General features: G+C 41.4%; 2 protein-coding genes across 3 annotated transcripts; one reads left to right on the top strand and one right to left on the bottom strand.

Annotated features, from left to right (window-relative positions):
• Positions 1-1,390: 1,390 nt before the first annotated feature.
• On the top strand, positions 1,391-17,282 carry si:ch211-217a12.1 (alanine aminotransferase 2-like). Of its 2 annotated transcripts, none has more exons than XM_040044127.1 (12): positions 1,391-1,511; positions 3,522-3,710; positions 9,176-9,265; positions 9,833-9,941; positions 10,098-10,231; positions 10,622-10,865; positions 11,068-11,147; positions 11,357-11,493; positions 11,974-12,148; positions 13,878-14,033; positions 14,119-14,231; positions 16,792-17,282. In XM_040044127.1, exons 1-12 carry the CDS (start codon positions 1,494-1,496, stop codon positions 16,880-16,882), a joined length of 1,536 nt encoding a protein of 511 aa, XP_039900061.1. In that variant the 5' UTR covers positions 1,391-1,493; the 3' UTR covers positions 16,883-17,282. The 2 variants fall into 2 exon arrangements, with proteins under 2 accessions (XP_039900061.1, XP_039900062.1); XM_040044128.1 differs by lacking the exon at positions 1,391-1,511 and adding an exon at positions 3,300-3,429.
• Positions 17,283-17,365: 83 nt separating this feature from the next.
• Positions 17,366-21,123, bottom strand: pdia4 (protein disulfide isomerase family A, member 4). Its single transcript, XM_040044118.1, has 10 exons — positions 20,825-21,123; positions 20,389-20,563; positions 20,005-20,210; positions 19,783-19,921; positions 19,489-19,694; positions 19,221-19,379; positions 18,918-19,069; positions 18,517-18,673; positions 18,166-18,399; positions 17,366-18,053 (listed from the first exon to the last, which is right to left on the bottom strand). The coding sequence occupies exons 1-10, from the start codon at positions 20,898-20,900 to the stop codon at positions 17,638-17,640; spliced, it is 1,920 nt and encodes a 639-aa protein (XP_039900052.1). The 5' UTR covers positions 20,901-21,123; the 3' UTR covers positions 17,366-17,637.
• Positions 21,124-22,505: the final 1,382 nt, after the last annotated feature.

The raw sequence follows: 22,505 nt of genomic DNA, 5'->3' as shown, positions 1-22,505 counted from the left end.
TCAGGTCCTCCGTCAGGTCTTTGCTGGATTTTTTCCCCCTGTTTCTTAAGGACCTGACTATCAGATGCTCTTCTGCTTTAGTCTTTAGACCTGCACCTTCTTTTGTGTTACTCCATCAGATTTTTTTAAGGGCATGCCACACACCATGCTGAAAGATGCCAAGTTTTCAACTAAGAGCTCTTTGAAAATGACCTTCTTGGTACAGTTTTATGCCTTTCAAACTGTTATCTTTGGCATTTCATATTTTGATGTAACAAATGATGAGTTTTGTGACAGCTGTTAGTCACAAAGAGCCTAAAGATACAATTTAAAATGGGTTCTTTGTTAAGTTGTGTGATGTGTAGACACAACATTGTTTCATGCCTTGACTTAGGTGCCGTTTTCAGAGTTGAATGATTTGTAGGTCAGTGTTAAGTTGGTCAACAAACAAACACATTCTTCTGAAAATGTGAAGGTACAAGGACTGGACTCAAGATGACTGAAAAAGCAGCCAGTTTCCAGTGTTAAAAGAAAGTGGAAAACTTTCAAAACTCTTGCCCCAAACCCTCTTTAGAAGTCTATTTTTCTATATGTTAGCTGTTGCTATTGCACTTAATGTCCGTCATAATACAGGGCATTATTCATCAACAATCCAATAGAAATGATACTGTTAAAATGACACAGACAGCATTAATCTGACTCTCTCCCTCCGGCAAAGAAGTTTCCATTCTGAGCTGACAACATAATACTTTAATAGTTACTCTGTCGTTACATTCACTGTAGCAGTATACCTGTTTTATGGATTTTTTTTTAAGAGCTAGAAACGCTAAGTAATAAAATTAATGAAACCTGCATTTCATTTATCTGCTTGACAATCGGGGTCCTGGTATTGCGTATGCTGACTGTCAACCTGTAATGGCTGTCTGGGACACCTCACTGTAAGAAAAGCCAGGCCTGCTTCACCTGCTATATCGAGTCAAAATCTCTGCTTCAGAGCAGGGCCACTGTATGGCTGATATTACACTGTTGTCCAGTGGTGAACCCACAGCAAATCACCCAATTAAAACCCACGTTTTTGTTTTCAGCAAGAATTTTCTGAATGAGAGAAATAAAAATAGAAGTTAGATGTTTGATTGTATGATGTGTGATTGACACGGATCTCTAAAACTAAAAAGTATTTGTATTAATATTATTATTTTTTAAACACAAACCTAAGTAAAATAACTTAAAACTGAAACTAGTTATTATATGTTGTTAACAACTATTGTAACTGCAGTTGTAACCACTGACCTACATTATGAACAGATAATTCAAAAAGTTGTTTATTAAATACTGTCTGGTTATTGATTAACTGTACTAAAAATCAGATAGTGGCTTCTTCATGTTGCTCTACTGTTTTGCTCCACATTGATCACAGCAGCGGAACGAAGGACATTTAATAAATTGGACTAGTCTTGTAAGATTTTACGAAGTACAGATTACGGTATTCGCATGATAACAGAGCCATCGTCGCGATGAAGTCCATGTCCAAGGTAAATAAAGTATTTCTACAGCAGATACAACACGCCAGAGGTCTATCCCAGGCGAGTTAGTCAGCCAGTTTTGAGAACCTAGCATAAATATGACTTTATAACAGTTGGGAATGGTGCTTATTGCTTAGCTCTTTTCTAATTATACAGTTCAGTTTAAAAAGAAAAGAAAAGAAAAGAAAACCGCTTTAATGTGGGAACTTCGACCTTGACTTAACCTTTAGTGCTTTTTCTTTCTTTTGAGCTGTGCTGCTTGTCTTCATGAAAAACCAATAAAACTAGCAAACTAACATCTTCCAAACGCCTTCTTCTACTGGACAAGCCACACTCTCAAGCGGGACAAAGAAAGGAAGAAAAATCTCGTTATTAAAGAACTTGGGCTGTACTTTGTGCACTCTTTTACCATCCATTTTTTCGTCACTGTTATTTAGGTGGCCAACATTGGCTCGGACTTGCACACGCTAACATTGTCTCTTAACGTAAATTAGCCGCTGCTTGCTAACAACGTTGAATTCTACTTACTTATTTATTACTTCATGCTTTAACTTTAAAGAAATACTTCCCGATGCATAACAATTAAGAATAACTGTAAAAACATGGAAGCAAAAGGCAGCTGAAGCTGATGCCGGTATTGGATTGATACTGACGCAATAGGATCGATATCTTGATGCATGCTCAGTCATCCAGGTAAGTAAATCTCCAAAAGTTGATTCTGTTCATCTGGAGGTAGCGTTTTGTGGGAGAAACATTTCTCCCACAAAACTGGACCTCCCAGCCCATTGTTCCTTCAGTGGGCTAGTTTCAGTCATTATGCAATGTACTGTTTATAAGATTGGGGAAACCTGCAGTCAGCTGAGACTGAAGAAGTCACCTGGATGAGTGATGAAACGTTTCTCCCACAAAACACTATGTCCAGATGAACAGAATCAACTTTTGGAGAATAGGATCGATACTTTGCTTCTATTCTCCAATACAGTATGTTGCCCATTAAATTTTCTTAAATAAATTATTTGTTTAAATGGAAAAATTGAGCTCAAACATGCATTGTGAAACATTTATTAGCCTTTTTGTGCTGACTGTATAGTCTTTAACCTATATACATAGCAAACACTAACCCAAAGCGATTTAGAGTCTCAAAAAATGTCTGTGAAGGTTCTCAGTCATCCAGGTCATCGTAGTCAAATGAGCTTGCAAAGAAAAGCGTCTGGACTTCTTTAAGTTGCTTTCGCATGATATCATAATGATAAGGTGGGGGGCCAGGTTTCACAATGAGCTCAACTGAAAACCTGGCTGATTGGGACCCACACCCATTTTCACACCTTGGCTCATCAGGGGGTCCTTTCGTCCCTCTGTGGGGGGATACTCCCACTAGGTTTATATCTGGGACTCCCCACCATTTGACCTTAGACCTGAAGAAGCTTCTCGGATGAGAGGTGAAACGTCTTCAAGCAACTTAAAGAAGTCCAGATGCTTTTCTTTGCAAGCTCAGTCTCAAAAAATATTTTTTTTAAATAACCAATTTTTGTGGAAAGTGGAAATCACAAAAACTTTGTAATCATTAAAATGTCACACAACACACTGTCACTCCCCTACATAAGCTGCCTTTAGAGGTTAAAAGTATTGGTATTGGTATCGGCAGGACCTGCACCATATTCACTTGCTATCGGATCGATAACAAAATTTGCAGTATGACACGGCGCCAGTCAGCAGCGTTAGACGCTGACGTCAGTCACGGTTAGGAAAATCCAGCCAATCGCAAACGACAGCGCGCGAAGGCGGGGCAGCACGGGGCGGCCCTGGGGGGGGGGATACAAACACCCAGGGTGCAGAGGCTCGTGTGTCAGTTGAAGCTTAAAAGAAAGGGGCTTGGAGGGAAAGTAAACACGGAAACTTTTCTGACAACATCCCCGCTGAACAACTGGTAACTGCTGATATACTTTATCTGCTCCCCGTGGAGCTAGGAGCGTCTAATTGCTGAACTTATCTTTTTTTTCTTTCTTTTTCATCTTTTAGATAACGCTTCAGCTTCAACGGTGCGCTCGTGACATAACAAACATGTCCCAGCAGGCAGTGAACGGAGTCTCGCACCGGGGCAGGGTGCTGACTTTGGACAGCATGAACCCCAACGTTAAGCGGGTGGAGTACGCGGTCCGCGGACCCATCGTCCAGCGGGCGGTGCAGATAGAGAAGGAGCTGAAGGAGGTAAAGTGGAGCCAAAGTTGGACAAAGCAGGAGAAAAGCGCGAACTGAGTTAAGAGTATCGCTGAGGTGGCACTCAGGAGGGAGTTGGGTTTCAAAAGAATGGCTTGTTAATTTAAAGCTATGTGCTTTAAAGTGCGGGTTCTAACGTGTTTTTTAAGTGTTAAATCATATTTCCCGTATTTTTTTTTTTAATTGTTTGTTGTTTTTTTGTTTGTTTTAGCCAAGGGGAAGACACGGTTATGCAGTTATGTACATACCCAGCTGTTGAAACTATTAAACAGCTGGAATCTAACTCTACACAGCCGTCATAGGTCACACCTGTTGGAAATACCCCCTTTATATATAAACCCAGAAATTATTAAGATTGCCTCATATTAGATTTTGGCACACAGTAAGTAAAAAGTGTCATTTCCCTACTCTGTTTCCTCCAGATACAGTTACAAAATAATAATTCAGGGCAGGCTTTGTGCATGAGATGCTTGACTTTTGCTGACTGGCTCAGGGAGTGGAAGCAGGACATTCAGGGCAGGTCAGCATTCAAAGTGTTTGCATGCGCCACGATGAGCTTGTCGCCCTCTGCTCGTCTTACATTCAACAGGGCAATATTGATTTACTGTGCTTCCCTTAGGAAGGACGGCTAGGCTGAACAAGCTGTCTTTTGAAAGCTGTAACGCAACCCTCGGCTCTGCAGTTATGTCCTCTTCACGAGACACGTGATGAGCCTGCGGGGACGGCTCTGGCCTTCTTTGAGTACACTTTGCTCTCATCTTGCCAGGGGCGGCCAAAGGATCCAAAAGGATGTGTATAATACAAAGGGTTATTACATAAGAGGAGAGGGTGCACTCTCTGTCCTCCTTTGTTTCTTTCTGGGTTTACCCACCTCCCTTCTGCACGCGGGGGAGAGGTTTCATTGAACTGAGCTGCAGCTGTGAGGCCCAGCAGCCTCAGAGGCCTTTCTGTGCAAGGAGCCTTATAACAAGCAGTCCCCCCCAGTTCTGGTGAAATGTGGCCTCACTTCTCTGGTTGTCAAATTGTTCTTCTTTGCTTATTGAAGCCAAAGCAAATCCTGCAAAAAAAAACTTTTCCCAGAAGTCATGACAAAGTTGACTCGTCATCTATTGGTGAGCTTCCTGTCAAATCTTTTAACTGGAACACTCACTGACAACTCAGCAGATATTATGCGTGTGTGCGTCTGTGTGATAATGACCCAGACATCTGGCAGAACAGTGCCCACAGTGCTAATTCAAGCATGAACCTAAGCTTCTGGCAGTTCTGCACTTCCTGTCATAATAAAAGGGTGACAATACACCAGTAGAACGGGGGAAAAGAGCCCATCTATTACTGTAAACAGTTCTTTAATTTTCTTTTACTGAAATGAACATTGAGTGCATTTCAGTAAAATTGACTTTGATAAACCACATGATTAAAGCAACAAGGTTATTTTCCACTTTGCCTCAGTTATAGCTTGAATGAACCATGTTCCAGTTACTCTAGCACAGTTAAGCATAGAGAACAAAGAGTCCAAACTACAGCTGTTGTAAGTGAAATAACATTCACGATGACTGTCAGGCCTGTTGTCCCACAGGCTTTCTTGGCCTGGTCTGCAGGTCTGGTCTGCGTAATATTCACCTGGTGCTGACTGAGCAGGAGAAACAGAGCAGCGAGCCGGGGAACCAACTGGCTCCTATTCTACCCGGAGAACAGCAGTCTCTTTGTTGCTCGAGAATGGGGGCTAAAAAGGAAAAGTGCTGCATCCCATTACTTAGATTCCAATCAAGCTCTTATCTGACAAAATCCTAACTCAAAGGACATTTGAGAGCTTGCTCTTGATATTATTCAAGAACACAAAAATGACTAATAGTGACTTGGTTTCAAGGAAAACACTTTCAGTTGAACTTAGAGGCTGGTTGCTTGCTGTTTTGTCATGTAGAGCACAGTGAATCATGGCAAGAATAATGTAAACAGCAGTTTGTTTGTTGTGTGTATGTAGTTGTTTAACCCAAAGGAGAACTTAAACTATAGGACTCGACAGGATAAGGTAAGGTGTATATTACCACAATATAGTCCACTTATTTTGATGAATGTTAAGAAGTAAATAAGACCCAAAATGAATGTTGGGTTGAGTTTACCAGCAATTTTTGTTTTCTTTCTGTAGCTATTTAGAAATGTAGTGAAACGTAACATTATTTCATCATGATAAAAACAATGCCCAATCATTTTCATAGATTAAAATGATCCTTTTGGTCATTTTGGTTAACAGAAATCTTCTGTTTTGTCTTAATTATCTTATAAATGGTTAATATGTTCAAACCTGAATCCTTTCACTGGTGAAAGTCCAAAATCTCTTGAGGTAAGGAATTACATATAGGAAAAGCTGTGTAGAACCCATCTGAGGCAGGTTTCAGAATAGACAGTGGCTGCAGTTCTGCAGAAAACAAAACAAGTTCCCAAGATTTTTTGGGAGGTGCAATAATTGGTGCGAGCCAGTAGAATGAGAACAGCATGTCCTGAATTTCAGAACCACAAAGACAGTTTACATAAACAGGGTGCAGTAAGCTCCAGATGTACTTCTGGAACTGCTCTGTGGATTTTTTTCTTTTTATGTTCTTTGTGTTTTTTTTATTTTATTGTATTACTAGATAATAAAATGTTGTATCCTTGCCTGAAATGCTAATTAAAGGGCACTTGTGGAAGTGTTTGGTAAAGTTAAATGGCCACACAGCAGTGCACGGGTACTGTCGCCTCACGACAAGAACATTCCTGGGCTGAGCCTCCTGGTACGCTGGGGCCTTTTTGTGTACTGCATGTTCACTCTGTGCTTGCATGACTTCCTCCCATAGTCCAAACAAATGCTTCTCAGGTTAAATGGATTTCTAAATTGGCTATAGGCGTCAAATGAGAATGTGTGGTTGTCTCTCTTGATGGTTTGGTGACTGGATGTACCCTGCCTCTTACCCACAGTTATGAAAAAGGATATACCACTTTCCCCTTTGAGTGAAGTGTGGATGTACTATGTAGTTGTGTTTATATCACAATGCAATACAAACTGGGGATTTGCAGTTTTCTAATTGTATTTCAGACAAACCTTCAGTGAAGGCTTAGTACAGTTTTCACTTTAGTTTTATGACTGGCCCAGGCTGTCCAAAGTAACAGAGGACATCTGTTATCACATGTCCTCCTCTAATTAACAGCAAAGGGTGGTGCATGTTGTGATCAGTAAATAGACAAATGGGCTCCAGACCAGCGTGTGCATAATTTGGTTAGGTGAAATAGTTGACGAGGAAGGGCTCAAATAAAATGAAAGTGGACAATGAGGTGGACAGAAGCAGAAAATGGTTTGGATAAATAGAGGAATGAAATGAAGAGGACTCAAGAGTGTCTTATAATTGGATTCAGCCTGCAATTTGTGAGTGAAACCCCAACATCAACAATAGCAAATGACGTTTTTGTGTGTCTGGTAGCCCTGGCAGCAGGACTGTGCCCTTCCAGGCCAGCACTTTTGCGCTGCAGCCCAAACTACAGTCTGTACCAGAGCCTTTGTAAAACAAAAACTTCTAATGGTGAGAAGATCCATGTGAGGTTTATGAGGGGACAAAAAGCTCTATGTGAGATGAATACAAGGACTTCTGATTTGAGAGATTATCTCATCAGGCCTGGGAATGCCTCAGAATCCCCCAGGAGCAAATGGAAAGTGTTGCTAGGGGTAAGGGCCTCTAGAATATCCTTCTTGGTCTGCTGCCACCATGATCTGACTCCCAATAACCTCAAAAATTTCAAAAGAAGAGCAAACCAAATAGGGAAAATGAAAAATACAACACTGCTTAAAAGTTAAAGGCACTGCAGCTAAAACCGTAACCAAAAGCAAACATTGCACATGAAAAAAGAAGATAAGCCTAACAATATCGAAGGACAAGGTGACTGACTTTAACTGCAGTTGTAAATTCCATGACATTAGTGTGTTCATTAATGATTACATGTTTTCTTACAGCTCCTGAGACAAGTGTAGCCTGTACATTTGAACCCCTGGCTCTGTTAAACATGCTTGGGTGGAAGTAAACATAAAAAAAACATAATTCATGCTTGGCTTACTTTCTACTCTTATGGTGTCAGCAAGTACAAGCTTTTATTGCTTTAAAGGATTACATGATAATACCAGTGCTTAAAGGGCAAAGAAATGCTAGCGCTCAGGACTGGTGACTAAGGCTACGTTCACACTGCAGGCGAAAGCGCATCAAATCCGATTTTTTTGACCCATATCCGATCATGGTATGACACTGTGAATGGCACAAATCCGATATTTTCAAATCCGATCTGGGTCACTTTCGTATGTGGTACTGAATCCGATACATATCTGATGTTTTAGAAAGCGACTGCTGTTTGAACGGTCACGTCGCATTAAATCCGTCTTTTACGTCACTGACACAAGACAGACGCCAATTATCAGCGCCGGAGAAGACATCGCGAATGCTTCCTGGCCATCCCGTGTAGATGTCAGTGAAACTGTTGGGAAGACAACGTGAACATTTTATTTGTACTGTATAATCTGCAGATTCTGACAGAAACCTGCAACTATCCTTTGAAGCACCGCTCCTCTCTAAAACAGCAATAAGGATAGTTATTAGGTTATTTACATTACTTAAAGCAAAAATTGGGAAACGTAAAGTCCGAAGTCTTTATATTAAGGGCCATCAGTCAAACAATATTGTTTGCTCTGGGTCTAAACAGCGCGTTGTGTGTGACGTCTTCTTTTGGGCATGCGGGCCGCTTTGAAGCGTTCACACTAGGGAGCGTTTGCTGTCGCATTTTATTTGTAGTGTGAACAAGCAGACAAAAAAATCGGATTTGATCAAAAAATCGGAATTGAGCATTAAGACCTGCAGTGTGAAGGTAGCCTAAATGTCTGTCATGTATATGCTTGTCAGAAAGAAAACCTTCTCTTGTGATCGTGTTGAAATGGTGATCCCGTTCTCATACAGACTTTATTATTTAGTAGTTTGAGATTTTATGTGTAGTAATCAGTTATATGCTTGTAAGCTATAACATGAGGTTGCTCAGATTAGGAGCACAGCAAAGGTGATTTGTGATGTACCTCTTGGAGTTACTTTGCAATTCTCAATCCTGCTTCCTATGAGTCTTTGTTTTAATCTCTCCCTACAAAGAGTCTCTTATGCCGGGTATGCTTCTCATCTGCTCTTCTCCAGATGTCAGTTATGATGTAATAACCATAATCATTTTAACCATGATTGATGTTGGAAGCAATCAAAAGAAGGAACGGAGAAAAAGACAGGGAAAACAGTAACGTTTCTGCTTTACCTTTGCTCACTTGTTTCCTCCTCACTTACTCCTTTTTTACACGTCCAAACTTGTTTGGTGAGCATATGTTCCTAGAATTAACAATGCAAAGATTTTTTTTTCACACTTTGTTCAGTCACTGATATCAGGTACCTTTCTCTGTTTTGTTCCAGGGAGCGAAGAAACCTTTCACAGAAGTCATCAAGGCCAACATAGGTGACGCCCACGCTATGGGTCAGAAACCAATTACATTTTTCAGACAGGTTAGACCACTCTCTTGGTTAAAGCTTACAATCTGTTAATGCCTGTGTTTTTGCTAAGTAGGACGCACTCATAATTACAGAAGGAAACAAAACTGTATGACAGAAAACCCAAAACAACCCTAAAACCACATATGAAATAATGTTGAAGCAACACATTCCCGCTGAAGAAATATTTAGTGGCCAGCTCATTGTTAGTCTTGCAATTTAGGTCATATATTATGAAACTGGTGTAGCATGGTGGTGCAGTGGCTAGCACCGTCACCTCACAGCAAGAAGGTTCTCAGTTTAAACCATATGAAGCTTCCATGTTCTTCTTGGGCCTCTGGGTTTCCTCCAGATGCCCAAAAGCCATAGATGTCTATGTCATATACACAGTACTTTCAGCACTGAGATAAAAGTACTCAAATAGAAGCTTAATGGTGGCATTTTAGTGTAACTTTCGATATTGGATTTAAAATTAAAAAACATGAACAATAAATGCTTAACTTTGCAAATAATTACAGATTGATTAAGTCACAGTGGTCACAGTTGTGGGACATGTAGTGATTTTTGTTCTTTTCCTCTCAGGTCTTGGCTCTCTGCTCTTATCCAGCACTGTTGGAAGATAGCAAGTTTCCTGAGGATGCCAAGCAAAGAGCACGGCGCATTCTTGAGGCCTGCGGAGGCCACAGTATAGGTCAGACAACTCCCCCTCACTACACCAACCACATGTCACTAGCATCTACGTCTATTTGTCTGCTTATCAATCATTAATTTGGACAGTCTGATCTCTGTGTAAACTGGTCAACTAAATATGTTACCTGTTAAACAAAGTTCAGTGTCATATCATTAGGGGCCTACAGTGCTAGCCAGGGGATCGAGTGCATCCGCCAGGATGTGGCACGCTACATCGAGAAAAGAGACGGTGGCATCCCCTCCAACCCCGACAACATCTACCTCTCCACTGGGGCCAGCGATGCCATTGTGGTATGTGCTGACTCACTTTGCTGCTGTACAAATGGCAACTGAGGACAGGTGCTTTAGTCAGCTTTTGTTAAATATATACTTATCTGTACTTTGTACATCTCTAATACTACTCCACCCACAGACCTTTGTCTGTCTCACTTTTTTGCAACCCAATCAGGCTGCTGAATGACCTTAAAATACCCTAACTCCTGCACTAAAGATCCTGCAGTATGAAACTTGTTTTTCCCCAATATGTTTCTATGTAGGTGTTAAAGTTTGTCTCCCAACAAAATTGATTGTTTGTACTCTTCTTTTTAATGTACACAATCAACCCAACAGTCCATACATAGTCTCCATAATAACGACACTCCACTCTGTCCTCCTTTTTCTCTTTACACCTTCCAATCCAAGACCATATTGAAGTTGCTGGTGTGTGGGGAGGGTCGTGACCGAACAGGAGTGATGATCTCCATCCCCCAGTACCCTCTGTACTCAGCTGCCCTGGCAGACCTGGGCGCTGTCCAGATAAATTACTACCTGGACGAAGACAACTGTTGGAGTCTGAACATCACAGAGCTCAGGAGAGCGCTCAGTGCCGCGAGGGAGCACTGCAATCCTCGTGTCCTCTGCATCATCAACCCCGGAAACCCCACTGGTACACCTCATTGCAGTTTCTCCATGTGACGTTAAGAAGCTGCTGATGTTTTAGAGTCTTGTTGTGTATGTGTGGACCAAAACCAAACCTAGTTAACAATAATATTTGATCTCGGACAGTTAAGACTTCAAAGACATTTAGTTTATTCTCTCTGTCTTCACACACTTCTCCTAATTATCAAACTCTCTGCCCTGTGTGACAGGTCAGGTCCAGAGCAGGCAGTGCATCGAAGATGTGATCCGATTTGCTAAAGAGGAACATCTCTTCCTCATGGCCGATGAAGTCCGTATTTCACATTCTGTTTTGTGTCCGAGTGCAAACTTTTACGCTTTAAAGATTTATTTCAAACTTACTGCACTGCAGCAGTTGTTTCATTTACTTTGCTAATATTTTATCATATACACCAAAAGGGTGTGAGAAAAATGTCTTTGATGTTTATAATATAATGAAGTGTTATTAATGTTAATAAAGCCATGTTTATTTTTTTTTAGGTCTACCAGGATAATGTATACGCAGAGGGCTGCCAGTTTCACTCTTTTAAGAAAGTTCTGTTTGAGATGGGACCGGAGTACTCAAACACAGTGGAAATGGCTTCGTTCCACTCCACCTCCAAATGTTACATGGGAGAGTGAGTATCTCACACAGATAGGGCCACACACATGCACACGCCATAAATATAAAGAAAATAAAGTGAAAGCCAGTAAATATGAGTGGAAGCAGTAAACAAGATTAAAATACACTAAAAAAAGAATTTTGTTACATATACACAATGTAAAATTTTACATTTATTAGAATCTGGTTAAGTGAAATTGACTTGATTGCTTTTCTGGTTATACAAAGCATATTCTCTTAATGATTCATTGTTTGAATAAATAAACCTTTGATTTTATACATTTCAGCTGCATTTTACTCAACATTTTCAGTGGGGGTTTATGGTTGAGTTTTACAGATGCTTATTAGTAATGCACCTCAACTAAAACCAATAAACAAGCATGAAAACCCCACAGGGCAGCTGAAAATGGTCCTTGGAGTTGTTAATCCTTGTTGACGTGTACATCTCCTTCAGTTAGAGCAAACTTTACCTTTCTTGTCTCTGTTTGTTTTCTAGGTGTGGATTCCGTGGAGGATACATGGAGGTCATCAACTTGGACCCTGAAGTGAAAGCCCAACTCATAAAACTAGTGTCTGTGCGTCTGTGTCCACCAGTCCCCGGACAGGCCCTACTGGATCTCGTGGTGAACCCCCCACAGCCTGATGAGCCCTCTTATGCCACTTTTATGAAGGTCTGAGTGTATGCAAACAGAATTAACTAGTGCAAACATCGCCTCACCTAATCTACACACAAAAGCTGTGTTAGGTTTGATAAAGTTCTCAGGTGGCACTCAGTCAGATCAGGTTTTGAAATTTGAACATACAATCAGAGCTGTTTTGTTTCACATCTTCTGGATTTCTAAACTGACTACTCATTGTGGTCTGGTCTTCATTAAGTCTCAATTATAGATGACCACAATCTGACTAAACAAGTATGCAAACTGGTAACTCCCACAGATGTTCTCTTTAGCTGTTTGTGAGACTTACACAATGATGAGAAAGGTTTTTGAATCATTCCTTAAAAAACACTCCTGTTATTTCATCAGTATTTGTGGTGTCCGGATTGAGCTGCCCTGTTCTGGTTACTTCGTCTCAGCTGCTCCATCTTTTTCAATTATTTTCCACTGTTGTTGATTTACTTATGTTGGACTTTTGGTTACTGTCTTTATGCATTGCATAACCCTTGGATGTGTCATGGACTACTGCCCCGAGAGGCGCCTGTAAAAAAAATTTATTGTTTCATCAATGAGTCCAAGGGATTCATGTTCTGAGATAGCAAAATGTCCTGTAACCATTCTGCTCCATGCTTCATGATCCAGAGTTAAGATGAACTTTTGGTGTTAGTGTGATGTGTTTGCTGTCTAAAAGTTTTATAGAACATTAATATTATATTTTGAAAACTCATTATTTTTGAAAAGCAGTAGTTTCTTTCATGTTGTCCATTGACATTTTATTTAGTCTGTTGTCTTCTAGCAAGGTGCAGAAATTGCTTCATACCTTTTTTTGAATTACACTTGGTTATGTTTTCGCCCATTTCAAGACTGTGCTCTGTGCTCTTGGCGTGATCTTTCAGTACCCTTTTCTGGGAGATTAGCAGCAGTCTTGAATTACCTTCCTTGTATGCAGTTCGTAAAAATATAAAGTGAACATTACACCCAGGTATTTGCGAAGGCTTTTGTAACCGTTTTCTAACTTTCGGAGATCTGTAATGCTTTAAACCTTGTTGTAATCAAGGTTCGGTTCACACTGGTCTTTCTTAGGCACAGACTTTCACAACCACACTTTGAGTTGCTTTATTTGCTGGGAAGGCCTCTACTGCAACTCACACTTCCAATCTAATCTCCTTACTTGGTACAGCTGACTCCGAGTAGCTTTTAGAGAAGTCAATGTCACAGAGGTTCTCTTAGGTTGGTTTTTCCAGCCTGCTTTGTGAGTAATTAACTCGATGTGTTCAGTGAGGACTTGAAAGACAGCTTGATCATCATTAATGTGCTCATAGCTAGTGCAAACCTTCAGTTGTCTTTGTTGTTGCAGTGTGTAGCTGCGAGTTTTAGCTGTGGGAAAGTCTGATCTTCAATTATTGTGTAGTGAATGGATGGCTACATACAGGTATGCCACCATTGGCCACAATGGGGCTGGTAAACAAACGATTGTTTGTGTTAGATTCAAAGCCTACGTCCTGAATTACACATTGAAACCAGATATACATGTTTTTGTCTACCCAGTATCTTTCCTTACTATTTTATGCAGAATACAAAATAATCACAGTTGGTACTTCACCAAAACCTGGCAAATGAACGCCAAAGGTAAAACAGTACATAGTATCATGTGAACATGGGCTGACATAGTAGCATTGTATTTTATTTTAAACGGCTTTCACTCATATAATGCTGACAGTTTTACCTTTTGTTTTCCCTCCAGGAGCGGACGGCAGTGCTATCAGCTCTGGCCGAGAAGGCCCGGCTAACAGAGCAGATCTTCAACACAGTGCCTGGTATCACCTGTAACCCAGTCCAGGGAGCCATGTACACCTTCCCTCGCATCACTCTACCTCAGAAGGCCATTGACAAAGCCAAGGTCTGCTCGATACACCCACTGCATCCCTTGAGTTACTCTTGTGTGCAGGCAATTTTGCTTATAAATAAGGTGTGTGTGTCTGCAGGAGTTGGGCCTGGTTCCAGACATGTTCTATTGTATGAGGCTGTTAGATGAGGAGGGAATCTGCTTGGTACCAGGAAGTGGCTTTGGTCAGAGAGAGGGAACCTACCACTTCAGGTCAGTATGGCTAAATTCACATGCTGAGTATGTTCAAATAGTTTTTGCTTAGAAAGATTTCAAAGTGAGGGTAGTGACCTGGAAGTATATGGATGGAAGAGCTGTTGGAATTATCTGAGTAAAAGAGCTCCAGTGTTTCCTTTATTATCTTCTGTAGCACAAAATACTGATATATTATGAAAAACACAAGCCTGTTAAACCCACAGTTGAACTACTAAATCTCCTTCTTGTCAATTTGTTGCCCTGCATAAAAAAATGTAGATTTGTGTAAGCTCTCTAAATCTAACTTGTGAGCAATAATAATTAAAGTGTGTCTGTATGATTTACGTTCATTTCTGGGGTGTGGGGGTCTTTTGAATGATCATGAATTAATAAAAAAATATGGGATAAGAGCTAGATGGAGGGAATTTTCAGTCATAGAAATCCTAGAAAAGGAGTTGATGAGGAGTTATTTACACTCTGCAGCAGTAAAACTTAAAAAAATAATAATACACTTTATTTATTTATTTAGATTTATTTCATTGTTTGGCTATGAGGGACATTTACTAAGCGAGGCAAATTAGCTTGATGCCGCAATCACAGGATCATCTACTAACGGTGTACTAATTTACATACACAGCCAGTTCATTTCAATAATAACCAGCATTGTGCCCAGAGCAGAGCAGATTTGTGGCTCAAAAGCCAGCAGACCCAGTGAAGGAGGGAGTCGGACCAAAATAACACAGTGTAAACGCAGGCCTTAAGTATGTGTTTCTTTGTGAAAACAGCAATGTAGTTCAAGCAGAGGCTGAAAAGGAATCAGTGGTTTTCATGAAAGGACAAAGTCTCTGATACAAATTCCCGGGCTCTGTGTGAGGTCCCGTCGGCTGAGATTGAGGTGGTGTGCAGGGTTTATGCAGAGAAGCTCTGCGTTATTACAAACCTTTCCACTGTATAAACTAGGGGTGAGGGGGGAAATTGATGCAGCGGTGATATTTTGTGTGGCAATATTGTATCAATACAGGGACACCAGATACTGATATTTTATTAGATAACTTAAAGTACTCTCAGAATACTGACCCTATATCTTTGTTTTTCTAAAAAATTCCAACCTTTGTAATGAAGTAGTAATTTTCATCAGTTCTCATTTATATGACCTAACTAAATCGGTGGGGTAAAAACATGTGGATTGGTTTAAACCCCACAGCACCCAGTGTGACGTTAGTCTAGTTTGATTCGGTTGTGGTTTAATGCGGTTTCATTCTCTACGCACTTATCAAATTTCTTATCAATTTTACACCTTTCCTTGACGTCATGACATTTTTCATCAAGGTCAAGGTAAGGTGATTAGGAGGTAATTTTTGTACTAGTCAAACGTAACTACCGCCCCCTGCTGTCCACATTCGGAGTTGAAACTTTTCAGATGTAAAATAAAACAAAAGGACATTTCACTTTGCATTCATTTTTAAGTCATATTGATATATATTCACCAACAAGAGAGAATGAGACATGAGACCACTTATATCTGCTTATTCTGATGTTGCATTACGTTTCTTTCTGTGCCAGTATTTCCATCTTGTTTGCATATGTGCTCCCACTAACACCCTCTGCTTATCCCCAAATCCAATTCCACTCGATCACAAGTTCTCTTGTGACATGAACAGTTTTCTTTAAATATGAACTTTTCAACTCTCCTACTGCCCTGCACTAACATTATGCTGAATATTCTGAATCTAAATACACCTAAGTTTGGGTTCTATTACTCCTTTGCCCTGCTGCTCTTCTATTTGTCTCCCTTCCATCCTGAAGTTTGAGAAGTTAAACTTCTCTATCTTACAATATCAAACACACACACTTCATGACTTCAGGAGAGTTTGTGATCCTGTTCACTTTGTGGCTCAGTTGTGGGTGCGGTGACACGTGCCTTATAAGCTTATCACTCATCTAACTGTGAATTTCAGTTGTGCTGCACAGAGGCAGCTGGCACTCTGGAACTCAATCCGAATCTGCAGCTAACTAGTCAGTACCTGCTCAGTCAGTTCATAATGTAAACATTTTGATTTAACTGTGGAGAAAGTTTTACCTTGCTAATTTATGGCTCAGCGGTGACACCTTGTGTCAGTTTACAGTCACACAGGTTTAAGTCTAAGCAAAGTGTGCATTATATGAAAACAAACTAGTCAAAATAAAATAATGTAGTTTGTAAAACATGTTGAAAAAAAAAGCGTAATTCATTGCAGTTTTTACCTCTCAGCTGTATGAAGCTGATGAGGTGTTATCCTCACCCTGCCACACAGGCAGGGCAGGCAGTGTGGACACCCAGGTTTGTGAACATGATAACTCAAGATGAACGTGAACTAGGATTTTCAAATGCATACTACACCTGCACCTCTACTAGGAGGCTGAGGGGTAGCACTGGTGGCCAACAGTATTTAACCAATACTCCTTGATCCAAAAACAAAAAGCTGTGTTGGATAAAGCCTGATTGTTTGCACCGTCCTTCTATTACGTAAATCTGATTTCCAGTTTTACAGCACCTCTACCGATACCATTAATCTGAACCCACCTTTTCTCCGTCCAGAATGACCATCCTGCCGCCAACTGAGAAGCTGAAGGTGGTACTGCAGAAGATCCGGGAGTTCCAGTTGCGCTTCACACAAGAGTTTTCTTAATGTTCCCACATCTCAAGAACCAACTGTTCAGTGCCAGTATCATTAAGTACCTTTACGTGACTGAGGCAGAAGCCCCGTTCATGTTCGTACAGCACATGAAGATGATGTCAATAAGTTTCACTACATGATGCACTTTCTTAAAGTATTGCCCTGCAGGTTTTTAATGTTCAAACTGATGATAGTACTGATTGTCTCTGCAGTTTCTTACTCTGCTGGTGCATCCCTCTCCTGCCAATTCATTTTAAGGGATTACTTGATTAACTAACCGTTGTTTTATGCCCCTGCCATGTTGAGGCGTACTCTCTGGGCTGTTCACATGTCTCAGAATGTAGCCAATTGTATTAGTAATTGTTTTAATTGTTCTTAAATGTAATTAAAACCAAACACTTGTTTTCTGAAACTGCGTGCAGTGCCTGTTCCTATATTTGCAACACATTCTCTGGCATGACTTGTATCCATTAAACAAACACAAAGAGCCACTTCTCAGCGCTGGCCTGCAAATATGCCAGCATTTTCAGTTTTATTTAAAAAGGATTAATCTTGAACAGTGCTTACATGCTTTCAGAAACAAGAAACCTGAATCTTGGAATGAACACAAACTAAAAGGATGATTGAAAAGAAACCATCGCAGCAAATCAGTAACACCATTTTTGTTTAATTACTGCATTCCCTTCACCTTCCCAGAGGTTTTGTCAGCATCCTCTGAAACTCTGCACAAGCACGGTAAGAGTTCTTTGCTACTTCTCCGAGGAAGTTCAAAGTTCGTCTCTCTTCTGTGATAGCTTTGTGGCGTGCTCCTCCAAGAACTTACTGAACCCTTCTACTGTTCTGTCTCCACCTTCGAATTTGATGGGGCTCTGCTTCTTGTTGCTCGGGGCGAAATATATCGTGGGGAAGCCTTCCACTTTGTAGCTGTCGTTGGGTACGTCGTTGGCTGTGGCGTCCATCTTGGCAATCACCAGGTTTTTCTCACCCTTGTACTTTTTGCCCAGAGCCAAATAATCAGGCTCTAATTTCTTGCAGTGGCCGCACCAGGGGGCGTAAAACTCGATCAGGACGTCCTTCTGGGTATCCATGACGATATCGTCAAAAGTTTTTCCTACAACCACCTTAACAGGTCCTTTGTTGTTCTTTGGCACCGGCTGGGACTTGATGATGGGTTTAAGCTTTCCTGTGGACAAAATTTAGAGTTTTAGTGAAATTTACACATCTGTCAATACAAACTCTAAATGAACAAGTTAAGTCCTTCATGCAAAAACCCCACACAGATTTTTAGCACTTGCCTTTCTTAAAAGCCACGACAAAATCTCTCAGCACTTCCGAGTCAAACTCCTCGGGCTCCATCGCATATTTTTTGCCTCCATCTGCCAGAATTCCCACATTCACTTCCTCTCCGCTCTCACTCAGGCCCAGGCCCTTCAGCTCTTCCGCATAATCCTCCTCATCAGCGATAGCAAATGTATACTCTGGGAAGTCTTTGGCTACATCGAGCACCTTGCCCCTCCAGAACTGTGTAGCTGAGAGTGAAAGGAGACAAGGCATATGTGTTACAGCACAGAACTCCTCCCGCATGAATGTTGCTGCTATTCACAGTAGTTGCAAGTGTAAGCAAATGACTCCTCCACCCTACTCACCTTTTCTGTAGTCAAAGCTGAAGTCAACGCCATAATACACAACCACCAGGGGTCTTTTCGTGTAGCGTTTAGCATCATTGCTTGGTTTTCTGTGTCCCACAAGAGGAATTACATATTTTTTGAAGAACTCTTGCACGTCAGACACCACCGTCGAGTCCTGTGTTATGAAGAAGAACATGTTGATGTCAAATGCTTTCCCCCCCCAACGCAGCACTGCTGACATTTGCAGATCAGAGTAGTGCAACAATCAAAACGATAGCTGCTGCTAGGCGATGCAGTGCATTTATGCACCAACGGTGACTGAACGAAAGCACAGCCATTTGCAATGCTGATGAGTTTCATACACACTGAAACAAAATTCAAATCAGTCACAACAATCTGTTGGAAGTAAAAGACTCCACCTTGACTGAAAATGTGTGAGACGATGGCTCGTGTTTGGAGCGGAATTTTTCAGGCTGGACAATAACGACGTGACCGGGAGAAACTTTGAGCAGTTTGGCCACTTCGGCACTGAAGGAGTGACGGAAAATGAAGTCCTCCCTTAGCGAGTTACCTGCAAGTCAAACAGCAGTGAATACAGTTAATACATATGCAAATCCCAAAGAACTCCAGAGAACTGAAGATGAGTGATATCAAAACCCAGAGGCGAGGGGAAAAAAAAACAAAAACAAAAAACTGTACGCCATTTTTATGGCATTACTTACAAGCTTCAATGTAGATGTCATAGGCTGCATCCTGCTCGCTGGAAAACACTCCGACTATGACAGCATCATCGCCATCTTTGATGAGCTCCTGGATCTGTTTCGCTGCCTGTACCTGCTTGGAGGGCGGCCCAGCCTGCTCACTCATATAGTCAACAATCCCTATGGAGAAGGTGGAAGACATGGATCAGCTTTGTTGGAGGATGAAAAGAAGCCAAATGTACATGCTGTGCCAAACCGCAGTATACATACTACACATTTTGTGACCTACCATTTTTTTCTCTGGGTCCGTTGTATTCAAACACCTTGCCCTTCCTGAAGATCTTCAGAGTAGGATAGCCGGTGACCCCGAAGCGTGAGGCGAGCTCGCTTTCCACTGTGGCGTCCACCTTGGCCAGAGGGATGGGAGGAGTGCGCTGGCTCAGTTCCTTGGCCGCCTTCTCATACTCTGGAGCCAGACGCTTACAGTGTCCACACCTGGAGGTGATAATTAGTTTATTACTTCCCCCCCTCAGAGACCATCTACAGTTTATGGCATCTAACCAGTACTTCATAACCGACTCACCATGGGGCGTAGAACTCCACCAGGATGATGTCTGCGTTATTTACAGTGTCATCAAAGTTGTCTTTGGTCAGCACCAGTGTGGCTTCAGGAGGAGGCTTCCAATCTGGTTGAGCCACCTCTTTAACACGCTCCACAATGGCTGCAGGAAACTGATAAAATTAGCCATGCCGGTGCTTCATTTGTTTAACAAAATGATGCTCAGACTGGATGAACCACTCTTACCCTTCTCTGTCCGCTCTCCGTCATAGTCCACAGGCTCCCCGTTTTTAAGGATCTTTATGGTGGGATACCCAGACACATCGAACCTGCTCCCCAGACCACTGGCCACTGTCGCATCCACTTTGGCTACAGGTATAGGAGGGTCATTCTCCTTGAGCGTCTGGGCAATTTTTTCATATTCTGGGGCAAACTGCTTGCAGTGACCACACCTAAAGTATACCAAAAACAAAGGGACACAGATAATGCAACAGGATGTAGACAGGAAGAGGCACGCTGTAAAGTTTGCATGGCTCATTGGTTACAGTTTGAAAACAATCAGAGCTTCTTCTGTTTCTCCAACTAACTCAGACTCATAAGGATTTCAGTAGTTTGGCACATCCAACTTACCATGGAGCGTAAAACTCCACCAAGACCGTGTCTTTGCCCTCTATGAAGGTGTCGAAGTTGTTGTCGGTGAGCACCAGCACCCCGTTCTCTTCTTTCACCACTGTATCGTCGTCTTCATCATCCTCTTCATCGTCACTGTCCTCTTCATCAGTCTCCTCTTTGCTTGCTTCAACATCTAAACACCAAATAAGCAAGCAAACAGAGCACACACTGATTTCAGTCCGTGTCAGATCCACCACAGCCTGGATTCATTTCTTGCGTGCATTCAGTGAAGACCCTAAAGTGCATTTATTCAAGTGTGTTGACATTAGCGGTCCTGTTAGCTGGCAAGCTAACACAACTACACTAATTAGCTCGTTAATTTTAACACAATAAAACGACCTTCCTACTTCAATAAATAGTTCAGCTGCAGGGTTGTACAAATGCCCACACTCACCCTCTTCACATCTGCTGACAGTCGCGAAATGTGCAACGCCAAGCAGCACAATTAGCAGCAGAGCAAGCTTCTTCATTGTGTCCACAGATGATACGGCCCCGCGTCAACCGTTGTTGCTGCTCGATCACGAGTAGCCGGCTAATTAACTTAGCTAATAAAAAAGGCTGATGAATGTCATCAAAAACACTGCGGGCTGCACAGACCAGCCGCCCGGATCAATACTGATGTGTGGCCCCACCAACCTTTAGCATACCTTTCATACAAACTAGCCCTTCAGAAAGCACACAGTTCACCACCCCCTCCTCCTCCCCTGTACTGGAACTTGTCTGACTTGCCACGTCGTGATTGGACGCCATCATCGACTGTCCTCCAATCACACGTCGCCACTCAATTCCTGAGGCTGAAACGTTGACAGATACTATTGGATGCTTTTGTTTACTGTTTTCTGGCTCACGGCAAAGTTTTTCAAAGCGTTTGTTTGTTTAGTTTCATAATTTTAAAAGTATTTTTTATGTTTTAAATGAGTGTTAACAGTACCTTAAATATATATGGTACACAAATAATAAATAGTCACTGCACAGGACTATTTTTAGCCTGATGTTTAGAGGATTTAGGGAGGAAATTATTCATTAAACAGGAAGAGATGGCCTGGTGATCTGTCTTTACATGTTTACAGCTTCCTGTGTTGAAGACAACAGAAACCCATAAGGGTCATTTTCATATCTTACTGTTCCAACTCCACTTCTTTTTCTTTCGACAGTTCCCTTTATGGGATGCCACAGCAGTTAATCTACCTCCATGCATCTCACCCTCCCCTGTCACACCAGCCCTCTGCATGGCCTCCTTCCCTCCTTCCATAAATGTTCCAAATGTCCATACCAAATATCAACACTGCTGAAATCTGGTATTTATACTGGACTGATATTAAGTCAACAGCATTGATACTTTGTTTCTGTCCTCTGAGTTCAGTATGTAACCCAATGAATTGTTATTGTTGGTTTGTTTTTGTTTTAGAAATGAACAAATATACCTTAAAGATGCACTATGAAAAATGTCTGAACATTTTTGTGTTGCTTGTCTTGTCTATTTTATTCAGTCTGTACACACATTTAAAAACCCCATTCCAGGTCTCCAAAAAACACAGTTTCAAAATACATAAAATGCTAAAAGGTGTGTTTTGTTGTTTGGGATTTTGCCGTTAAAATATGTTAAGAATTTGCAAATTGATATTCCTTTATCACATAAATTGTGGCACACTGCTCTTTCCTGCATACACTGCTTTTATAGGTTAAGAGTATCTGTATTGCTATCGACATAGGCAATACTGGCCCTGTGTTTACTTGGTATTGGATCGATACCAAAATCTGGAGTATTGAACAGCACTACTCTTTGGTCTTCCCCTTTTCCTCCTGCCTGTCACCTCTATCTTCAGAATCCTTTGGCCTCTGTTCCTTCTCCGCGCATGTCCAAGCTGTCCAAACTGCTTAACCTGATCTGTCCCTCTGATGCCCTCATTTCTAGTCATGTTAATTCTGGTCACTCCCAATGAAAATCTGACCATGTTAAGCTCTGTCACTTCCAGCTTAACCTCCTGTATTTTTGTAAGAAAGCAAAACTTTTATTCGTACAGCACATTTCAAGACAGACATCACAAACATCAAAAAGAGAAAAAAGAAAAGTT

This window comes from Simochromis diagramma, unplaced genomic scaffold, assembly GCF_900408965.1.
Source record: "Simochromis diagramma unplaced genomic scaffold, fSimDia1.1 OVJJ01000602.1, whole genome shotgun sequence".
NCBI classification, from domain to species: Eukaryota; Metazoa; Chordata; class Actinopteri; order Cichliformes; family Cichlidae; genus Simochromis; species Simochromis diagramma.
The sequence above is the reverse complement of the archived record's forward strand: the minus strand, read 5'-3'. Positions and strand labels throughout refer to the sequence as shown.